At 33.7% G+C, this 11,381-nt stretch overlaps 1 protein-coding gene across 1 annotated transcript; it reads right to left on the reverse strand.

Annotated features, from left to right (window-relative positions):
* Nucleotides 1-1,183: 1,183 nt before the first annotated feature.
* LOC143578590 (abscisic acid 8'-hydroxylase 3-like) lies at nt 1,184-9,948 on the reverse strand. The gene is made up of 9 exons (XM_077062121.1): nt 9,491-9,948; nt 8,407-8,731; nt 8,184-8,333; nt 6,904-7,155; nt 6,740-6,826; nt 3,573-3,651; nt 3,083-3,189; nt 2,859-2,980; nt 1,184-1,875 (listed from the first exon to the last, which is right to left on the reverse strand). The coding sequence occupies exons 1-9, from the start codon at nt 9,712-9,714 to the stop codon at nt 1,770-1,772; spliced, it is 1,452 nt and encodes a 483-aa protein (XP_076918236.1). The 5' UTR covers nt 9,715-9,948; the 3' UTR covers nt 1,184-1,769.
* Nucleotides 9,949-11,381: the final 1,433 nt, after the last annotated feature.

The raw sequence follows: 11,381 nt of genomic DNA on the forward strand, positions 1-11,381 counted from the left end.
ACCATAATAATAATAATAATAATAATAATAATAAACCTTCTTAGGGGCATAGACTCATAGTTGGGTTGCCTTTCAATGCCATCAACAGTAGCCGAGGATAAATCAGAATATTTCAAGTAAACAGATACATATACTGTTTCCATTTCATTAAAAATGTCATATTTTGAAAAACATAAAATTTAAATTAAATTAAATGATTACTTTTTTTCTTATCAAATGACAATAATGTCTTTAGAAATTGAGTCCATCAATATTATTTATTATTTATTAATGCTAGTTGTGTATATTTAAAGGTAAACTTGCTAATTTGTTAATAAATTTTGAAAGTGGACATTTATAATTGAATAAATAAAAAATGAAATATGAACACTTTTAAAGAGACGAAGAAAGTACGTAACAATTCCTCTTCAAATTTGTGAATCATCTTTCAGAATTTTGCCACCATTCAAATCTACTGAATCAAATATAAACATGTCATAGAATGAGTTATGGTTGCTACTAAGAAGTCAAATCGACAACTAACTTTGAAGTTAACAAAAACCATGAGAATAAAGAATCAGTAAGTCAAATCTTTATGAAGAATCCAACTATGAGTATTTGGTCATATGAGTATTTGGTTTCAAAAATAATAACAATATTGGTCCTCCAACTTCAACTATTTGAATAAAGAATCAGTAAGTCAAATCTTTATGAAGAATCCAACTATGAGTATTTGGTCATATGAGTATTTGGTTTCAAAAATAATAACAATATTGGTCCTCCAACTTCAACTATTTTTTTGTTAATTTATAATATAGTTACAGATTTACCTCTTATTCTAAACCAACTACTCCAATGACTTCAAGGATGGAAGTGTATATTTGGTTAAAAAGAAACAAACACATCGTGGTCTCCACCCTCAAAACCTAACTCAGTCGCCTCCCACCTCTGAACTTCATCTCTACAACTTCATCTATGTTCACACTAACAAAAGCATCCTGTAACATTGGTCGATTATCTGGAACGCCAATTGCAGGCCTGGAATCGCGATTCAGAGTGTTCCAGGATCGTTTTCGTACCGCATTTTGGTACGAACAATCCAGATCGAAAGTCGTGGCCAAGTGAGCGAACCATGTGACTATGATGGAGATTTCTCTTTGTTTGGATAATACTCCATCTGTCCCATTAATAGTGTCAACATTTCCTTTTTTATTTGTCCCATTACAGATGTCCACTTTCAAAATTTATTAGCCAATTTCCAAGTTTACCCTTAAACATACACAACTAACATTAATAAACAATATTGATGGACTCAATTTCTAAGGGCATTATTGTCATTTGGTAAGCAAAGAAAACAATCATTTAATCTACCTTAAACTTTGTGTTTTTCAAACTAAGACATGTTGACCGGGACGGAGGGAGTATTAAAATTGCATATGAATACATAATTAATTGGTGTTAACTATTTGTGTGTCACCACATTTCATGTTAGTGTATTGAACGCTTAGATCCATCAACATCATCATCAGTTAATCTCTACAATAACAAAGCTATGGTAAGGTCTGAGGAGAGTAAGATATAACAGCCTTATCTCTACCCTTATAGGAATAGAGAGGCTGCTTCCGATGAGACTCTCCGGCTCAAGTTAGAGAAATATTGTAGGTTTCAACTAGAAAAGGTTCAACATTGAACGGAATTGAAAAGAAAATCCACACAATTTATTTTTCTTATAACAGAGTTGGCAAAATGCTAAAAGGACGGTGAATATGATGTGGGTACATTTTTTATTTTCAAATTTCATCTTTTATGGCTGTCAAAGTAATTTGCAGTCCGCTTTTGAGTCTATGGATGACAGATACCGTATCTAAGGTTGGATCCTGGTCGTCGACTGTCCAGCTGCATAGAATAAGCAAAAACTGTTACGGGAAAGAATAGAAAAACAAATATTACGGATATCAATCACAAGAAAATTAAACTTGAAACTATTAGAGAATATTATAAAACTAGTTTTAAAAACCCGTGTATTACACGAGATAACTTAATGTATAAATTACAATAACTAATTTAATACAAATAAGAAAAAGATAACTAAGTCTCTTTATATTATGTAAAAAAATGTAGTACAAGTATAGTCGATTTATATCATTAAATGTATTTGAATTTTAAATCGAGAATGTGTTGTTCTATACCATCGGCATACAATAATGAAATGCCTCTGGTAACAATATTTAAAACAATGAGGTCTTTCAATTTGAAAGATGCAGCTAAAGTCTGTCACAAAAATGTTTTACACTCCATACCCGGCCATAGAAAAAAAAGACATCAGATTTTCCTTTTTAAACAACTTTCATGATTTCTTTATAAACACATTGTTGTTCAACTATCACAACAGTCTTATAATAAATATAAAAAATAAAAAATTTGTCTATTAATTTTAAAACTGAATATTTGTAAAAAAATTAAAAAAAAAAACATAATTATAGTTTATTTAATACGAAGATGCCTCAAAAATTAAATGTTACTGAACACTTTATATATAATTTATGGCATTAATAATTCAATCGATGGATATTGACCAATTTATACGGTATGTTGAATTTATAATCAATACTATATTTAGAACCAAACTTTTTTCTTTGTTTGCCATCAATTGAATAGATGTGATTTTGGCGGGAATTTGATAATCAGAATTAACTTCAGAATGTCATTTGTCAAGAATTATTTTCTTTTATTAGTATAGGTAGATATATTATTAGAGTTTTAGTATTATATTATTACCCATAATTAGAAGATTGTATTTTATTATGTTTCCTTGTATTTATCTCTTGTAACCATATATATAGTTGATCAATAATACATTACACTTTACGGAAACTCACTTGTATCCACTTGTTAGCCTGCGCAAGAACACGAGCATCGCCATCTTTGCCATATTGATTCCCAAGCTAGTCCTAGGCCTTGCTCCAAAAGGTATGTAACTGCATGGCTTCTGTGGTGCTTCCTGGAGACACATAGTTAAGAGTTTGATTATCTTGAGCTTCATCTATATATACTATATAGTATGTTATACAAATGGGAAAATAAATTAATGGGAATTTAGTACATCAAATCTTGATGGATTGAACTGTAAAGGATCCTTATAAATTTCGGGATCATAGTGTATGTAAGTCACATCAACATTAACATGCCAACCTTTCTTTATCGCAAAATCTGCATTAAAATATTAATTAAGCAAGCATTCTACATATATGTTCTTTGCATTAACAAACACCATTATGGTATTTTTTTCACATATATATATATATATATATATATATATATATATATAACGTGATATTATTGATTATATTATTGTACTTTGATTCCCTCTTATATTTTCTCATATATATGTTTTTTAGAGCTGAAAGGTCTCTCGGGAAGCCACATCTCTATCCCTTGGGATAGAGGTACGATCTGCCTACATCCCACCCTCCCTAGACCCTACTTATAGTTGTGCTATTGGTGGGACTTTACTGGGTATGATTGATTGATTCTACACATGTTATGTAGGCGATTTTCCTCTGTCCCAATTATGAATTGAGATAAGTACTTACCCTGAATATTACAGTCAACAAGCGCAACACGAGGGAACCAGAGCACCACATTTGCCATTCGTAATGTCTCGTTCAAAACCTAAAAATGCCCCCAACAAACTAGACATACATCAATAACGTATCCATCTTGGCACGCATTTACTAGAAAATGCTGGGTCAATTGTTGTCTGGCCCAACACAATAATTAGGTTTATTATATTTGGTAATGTCTTGGCTAACAAGTTAGGGTTAGTCTATATAAACCGAGTTATGGTTAGACATTAGAGAAGGTGAGTTTGGTGTAACCGAAATAGGGTTCATCAAGAGTCAAACCGAGTTAGGGTTTGAGGGTTTGTAATAGTTTTTAGAGTGATATTTTCTGATTAATATAAACGAGAGTTCAAGAAATCGATAATCGGTTGGCGGCGAGCGGTGGCTTGAAGTGGAGCTATCAATCAACATATCGGAACCAAGTTGGGGTTCTGAATCGGGTCTGGTGCGGTGATCGTAGAGCACACGCAGGTTCGATCGATCGGTGTTTTTTTCTTGTAAGGAAGCAGCTTCAGATTGCACTTTTTTGCCAGGGAGAGAGACGTGTTATGTGATTTTTATTTTTGAATAAAGAATTAAAAAAAAGTGCAAAAGTCAAAAGATTGAAAAGGTTGGACGACATGCACAGGTCACAAAATAGTTATTTATTGCTAGTAAAGTTCTTTTATATACATATCATATTTTTTAAGTGGTAATCGCAATAAGTTTCTACGGAGTAACGGGTTCGGTTCTTAAAAGATGTCCGGGATTGTTTGGTTTGTACTTGTTTCAACGTAATGGAGCAATGTGTTTGAAAATGTCAATGGCAGGTGATAAAGAAGAGCCGGTAATCCAACCCAAAACGAGTGGGGGATATCGTTACAGGTTCAAAGTTGAACGGAACTAATTACATCACATGGCGATTGTAGTGGAAGCGATCTTGGATGATCAAGAGTTATGGGAAGTTGTTCAACCGAATGAGGGTGCCGTTATTGATGCGAAGAAGAATAAAACGGCAATGTCGTTTTTGTTCCAAGTTATGGAAGGTAATATTCTTCTTCAGGTTTCTCAATACAAGAATGCTCGAGAAATATGGGCGGCTTTGAAGGCACAGTTTGTTGGGGCCGAGCGAGTCCAAAAGGCTTGACTACTAACGTTGAAAAGTGAATTTGAGAAACTTAAGATGGCGGAAGACGAGACTGTTGATCAGTTTGAGGGAAAAATAACCGGTATGGTTTCAAAGGCAACGGGTCTTGGTCACGTATTCGAGCAAGATGTCTTGGTGAAGAAGTTACTGGATGCGGTTCTAGACAAATACTTCAACTTGGTAGCCTCAATCGAGCAAACGGTTGATCTTGATAGTATGAGGTTTGAAGATGCTATTGGAAGACTTAAGACGTTTGAGGAACGTCTACGAGGGAGAGAACGCGCTTCAAATTCACAAGGTCAGTTACTTTTCAATCGGTCGGAAAGTAGTTACAAAGGTAAGTCGTATGATCAGTCCGGTAGCCGAGGTAAGGGTTGGCCGAGTTCACAGGAACGTGGAAGAGGCCAGGAAACCGGAGGTCAAGACCGAGAGGATGAGGATCAAGATGGTTGTCAAAACCGAGATGGTCAACATTGTGTGTCAAGGTATACGGGTCAAAGAAATGATCGTCAATAGAGAAGAAAGGATATGTCACAGGTTCAGTGTTTCCGTTGTGATGAGTTCGGTCACTTTGCGTCTTCGTGTCCGGAACGTGTGAAGAAAAAGGAAGAATCTAATTTGAACAAAATTGATGATTTTGATCCAAGTTTATTTATGATTAAAGGTGATCAGAAAACGGTTTTTCTGAATGAAGATGGTGTGATTCCAAAGCATTTCGAAACCGAGCCGATGGAGAAAGATGTTAGGTATCTCGACAACGGAGCATCGAATCACATGACGGGAAATAAATCGTATTTTTATGAATTGAATGAGCAAGTCACGGGAACGGTGAAGTTCGGAGATGAATCTTGTATTGATATTCGAGAAAAAGGTTCGGTCTTAATTGAAGGAAAAATGGGGGAGCAACGTTTATTGACCGATGTCTACTACATCCCGAGCCTACAGTGCAATATCATAAGTCTTGGTCAAGCAACGGAAGGTGGATGCGAGATTCACATGAAGCATGATTTGCTAACCATGAAAGATGATACATGTAAGCTTTTGATGAAGGTGACAAGGACCAAGAATCGATTGTACAAGATCAATCTCAAGATAACAAGTTCTGGTAAACGAGCTATCATTGGAGTGAAGAATTTTGCAGGTAGGGATCTTCAAAGTATTGGACTGAAAGAAGACAAGCCGGTTATGAGTCAGATTTCAATCAAAGATCCAAGTTCCAAAATTCAAAGTCCAAAGAAGAGAGTTCAGGAAACTAAACGCGTGGTCAAGGAAGTAATTCAAGCCCAGGGGAAGGCGTGTAATGATCAAACGAAGCAAGTGTGTCTTCTAGCCAAGTGGAGCCGAAAGAACATTGCAAGAGATCATGAAAAACCTCGGGAGAATCAAGAGAATGATGACAAGCGTGTAGTTGAAGACCCGCCAATTTCGAGTAGGAAATTAGGAGGTGAGTCGGGTGACTCGGGTACAACAATTGCGGGGGTGATTGTTGGGTCAATTGTTGTATGGCCCACGTGTAAGGCCCAACACAAGATTTAGGGTTATATTATATTTGGTAATGTTTTGGCTAACAAGTTAGGGTTAGTCTATATAAACCGGGTATGGTTAGACATTAGAGAAGGTGGAGTTGGTGTAACCGAGATAGGGTTCATCAAGAGTCAAACCGAGTTAGGGTTTGAGGGTTTGTAATCAGTTTTTAGAGTGATATTTTCTGATTAATATAAACGAGAGTTAGTCGTTTAATTCGTGTGTTTGATTATCGATACGGGACTTGAGAAAATAAAAATGAACAGGCTTGTAATGTCACACCCCAACCTACCGAAATTGCGTTTTTAAGCCGAAATACATGTTTTTAAGGAGTTTTAACATGTTTAAACATCAAAACAATATAAAATAAATTAAATAACATAAATCACTAATAAAAACTTGGTTTCATAAATAATAAGAATCTGAATACAAGCCCAGGTCAGGTAAACAAATAAACCGAAATTGACGAATGTCATATGTAACGTACCTTTAAGCCGTAAGACATCTTGTTAAGATCCTCAAGACAAAGTAAAGCCCCTCTTGGTTTACTTCTGAGTATGGACAACTGTTCTTCCTATAGGTTCAATTTTATGTTAACATTTTTAATTTCAAATGATATTCTGGTTGACACAAGTTCGATATTTTACTTACTCTTAACGTGTTTTGGACTTCTTTGTTCTCGTCTAAGAACTTAACACTCCACATCAGTCCAGCTGCAGTGATTCCCTGATCGGCTATTATCATTACTAGCAAGTTATCCCTAATCTCTGAATCAGTAAGCTTCTCATCATCTGAAAATGAATCTCTATCTAACATGGACTGCAAGAAGTCGTCCTGAGGCTCTTTGCTACTCCGTCTACTAGCAATCATTTTATCCAAAAATGTCATGAGTTTTTCACGAGCCTGCATAAGTATTTCTCATTTGGTTAAATATTATATATACTAGCTTTAGAACCCGTGTGATGCACCGGATGGTTAAAAGAAACAAAATTAAGTAAGAGAAATTAAATGATTAAATGTTAAAAAAAACTATATTTTATCAGAGTAAGTGATTTTATAAGTTCAAATTATATTTTCTAATGGAAAATTCTTACGAATACGTGGTGTATTCTCACGCAATTTCTTCATAATGAAGAAAAAACGAAAGAACAAACTGAAGACTTTATCAGTTGAAGAGTTTGTTTTGAATCATTTAACACATCTGTTATGTTATTTCATTGTTTATTTTTATTTTGTACTAGACGGGTGCCCGCGCGATGCAGCGGAAAGACCGGCCGTTGATAATGGTTTGGTTTCAATTTTCAGTGGGTTCTGTTTCGGTTTATATGATCAAAAACCGCTACTAATTGTTTATCTGAAAACCATCAAAACCGGATCACAAACAGCGTTACGTAAATGTTAATTTTTTTAACTAAAAAACTAAGGCGATATCATAATCAAATTAAAGAGAATAAAATTCTCGTTTTTATGGTGCCAATTTTCAAAAAAAAATATTAACGTATGAAAAAATTATGAACGTTTAAAATCGTGGATGGAAGCTGGGTTAAATGTGAAATTAAAAAGAAAATATAATTAAAAGTTAAATGGCTAAGATTGTAACTATTACTTAAATTATAAAAGTTAATTAAAGTTAAGAGGGGCAATATTGTAACTATGTTTAAAGAATTGAAGTTTATTATTTTACCCTTCTTTAATATGCAATGTAAGTTGTACCATTTGTTAATAATCTTGTAAATTAAAGTGCAAGTGTCTTAATTTGCCCATGAGTTATGAATTATATATAGTATAGATTATGGTATTTATACCACTTATTTTCTCATGTTAATAACGAGGGTATCATTATTATTTGTATTAATTTTAACATAAGAAGTTAACCCTCGTCCTACATATATGTCCTAGCGAATTTGGACAGACATGAAGAAGTTAACTACCTTAATGCCCTTGTAGTATCTAGTGCCTGGAATCATGTGGGGGAAAGAGAGCATTGCGTTAGAAATAGTCGCGCAATAATTTTCTAGTTGGTCCAGCAAAGATTCTTCTGTGATGCTCATCAGCATGTCACACATTGCATCGAATGTTATCTGAATCATTAAACCTTGATTAAAGGAATCGAAAAAAAATCATTATCAATTGGAAAAATCGACTCTAGTATACCTTCATGTTGAAATCAAGAACCACAAAGGACTTGCCATCGTCCGCTAACTTTTTGAATTTTGCAGTGAGCAACTTATCAAATTTCTGAACAAATTTGGCCATTGAATCCATGGAGAAAGCACCAGACAGAAGGCGTCTGATTCGTTTATGATCCTCAAAAGGTACACAAAATAAGCTATTCTTTCCTAGAGCGTTGTCAATTGATTTCACATACCCTTTGTTAAACCATTTGAAATCATTTGGCAAAACTGTTTTTGCACCCGCAATAGTTGGGACAAATACATGAACTTTGCCAAACAGGCTTGTTTTGAACCACTTCCCGTACCTGTATTATAAGTACATGCGGATGGTTTCGTTATTCAGCTAAACAAATATGTAACTTGATATTTGTAAAAAAAACACATGATTCATCTTGTTTTATATGTATTAAGTAATGTAAAATCTAAAAAGATAAGTCATCTTTCCACCTTTGGGGTAACTTCTAATGATTATAGATAGTTGTTGCAATACTGTAGCAAAATTATAGAGAGTTTTTTTTTGTTGCAAAGTCGTTTGAAGGTTGTTAAAGATTACTTGTTGTAGGAAATTTATTTTAAAACCCACTTTCTAACAAATGTCCAACAAACAGGTTAGGTTGGAAAAACACATGTTTGAAAATCATTTTCAACCGTTTTCTAACAATTTTTCTAACAAAACTGCTACAGAAACAAGTTGTTGCAAACTTTCTACAACTCTCCTACAAAAACGTTTGCTACAACTTTCTAACAAAAAAGTTAATTTTAACAACAAAAAAAATTCAAATATGCAAATATAAACTCCAAAAACATCCGATAAATATAAATTATTGTATTTTGTTGGAAAGTTAGCAACAATTTTCCAACAAAGAACCATGTTGTCACTATGTTGTTGCAACACTGTAGCAAAATTATAGCTAGTTTTTTTGTTGTTGAAAAGTTGTTGGAATTACTTGTCGTAGGAAATTGTAGGAACTTTTTAAGAAAATGTATGTTCTCTAGTAGTGATCGTTAATCAAAAAATAAACCTAAAAGACATGTATGAGAAATAGATTACATTTGTCTCCGACGTTCGAACAAAATCATAGCTTCCTTTTATACTCTCAGCAGCCGAAATAAACGAAAACGATTCACCAACAAGAGGAAGACCAAGGCTTCCAGGTATGCCATGTGATGATATCTTCTCTTTCTTGGTTAAAAATCTTGTGACCAACCCTGTGAGCAGTATAGCCAAGATGATGTAAAAGTTGTTCTTGACAAGTAAGTAAAGCTCCTCCATTGGATAAATGATCATCTTAGACACTTAACACTATTATACAAAGTTTGCAAGAACAAGATCATATATATATATAGATGGACGTGTTAGTGATGTATTGGTTTGTTGCTTATTGGATGATCATAATATACTCTCTCTTTCTAATTAAACAATTGTATGATATAAATAATATGAATACAGACAACGTTGTAGAACACAGCATCTTAGGAAAGAGCACTAAGAAAACAAACCTAAAAAGATTCCTTCTAAGTACTTATTAACCTGTTAGTAAATAGTAAACCCTTTGGCGACTGAAAGCTTGGGATAATTGGATTATATGTAATTATCAAAATAGGCAAGTGGACACATATTTTATAGAAAATAGGCCAGGCTTACAAAAATAAACATAAGCAATGAAAGATATACATATAATTAACTAGGTTTTATTCTTCCGTATTACGGTAGTTGTTTTACTGTTTTCGTTTATAATATTTATATAAATTTTTGGATTTTATTTTTATTTATTGCAAGTACGTTAATAATATACTAAGAATTTGATGATGAAAGAGTTTCATAAATAAACAGAATATTATAACCCGGTTTAAAAGTTATTGGGTCTGATGGGATCCATGACCCGCTTATTTATTTTACTATAAAAGTGTTTCTTAATTATTATTATTATATATAATAAAAAGGAAGTTTGGCGCCGCTGGACTATGATTGGTCTATTTGGTGGCGCCTGACTGTCTAAGTATTATATATATTTTTTTAGTTTTTTTTTAAGTTTGATGATTAAACGGTTATTTGTGTCGACTCACCACTAAAATGTCCGGAACAGATAACGCGCATGATTTACCATTTTACGGACATTTTTGTTTTAGTTCCGGAACCATAAAGAACGTAACCGAAAGCAACTGAATTGATGTCAACTCACCACTGTAACGTCGGGACCGACAACGCTCGAGTTTTACTAACGCCCAGGTTTTTTCAACCGAATAAACGCCATTTTAGATATATTATCTTTTTATATGCTAATTTGACGAATTTATTTTTTGGTTTTAACGCTTAGGTTTTACCAACAGTGTTTATACTGTCCCGTAACAAACATAATTGAAACCGGCCAAATTCGTGTCGACTAACCGTCACAACGCCGGGTACCGACAATGCTTTGGTTCTTTACCAACATTGTTTATACTGTACCGTAACTGAAACCGACCAAATTCGTGTCGACTCACCGCCACAACGCAGGGTACCAACAATGGTCGGGTTTACCAACATTCGCCGTTCGGGTTTTAACGGCCAGATAAACGTCGTTTTAAATATTTTATTTGTTTTAACACTTGCGTCTTAGGATTTAGAGTAACATGGTAATTTACTAGTTATAAATAATATGAAATACAGACAAAGTAGAAGAACACAGCATCTTAGGAAAGAGCACTAAGAAAACAAACCTAAAAAGATTCCTGGTAGTTACTTATTAACCTGTTAGTAAAACCCTTTGGCGACTGAAAGCATGAGATAATTGGATTATATATAATTATCAAAATATGCAAGCGGACACATATTTTATAGAAAATAAGCCAGACTTACAAAAATAAGCATAAGCAATGAAAGATATGCATATAATTAACTAGGTTTTATTCTCTTGTATTACATGAATTGTTTTATATTTTTCGTTTATAATATTTATATATTTTTTTTGATTT

Source organism: Bidens hawaiensis, unplaced genomic scaffold, assembly GCF_021521415.1.
Source record: "Bidens hawaiensis isolate Kalapana, Puna unplaced genomic scaffold, B.hawaiensis_p1.1 tig00029297_1, whole genome shotgun sequence".
Taxonomy (NCBI): domain Eukaryota; kingdom Viridiplantae; phylum Streptophyta; class Magnoliopsida; order Asterales; family Asteraceae; genus Bidens; species Bidens hawaiensis.

Bases quoted from the DNA above. Each gene is read 5' to 3' on its own strand.
- LOC143578590 (XM_077062121.1), bottom strand. From the start codon at position 9,714: ATGATCATTTATCCAATGGAGGAGCTTTACTTACTTGTCAAGAACAAC. The intron at 8,334-8,406 runs GTATACTAGAGT...TTAATGATTCAG, and splicing joins TTCTTGATTTCAACATGAAG to ATAACATTCGATGCAATGTG. The intron at 1,876-2,858 runs GTGAGTTTCCGT...TATTCTATGCAG, and splicing joins AGGCTAACAAGTGGATACAA to CTGGACAGTCGACGACCAGG.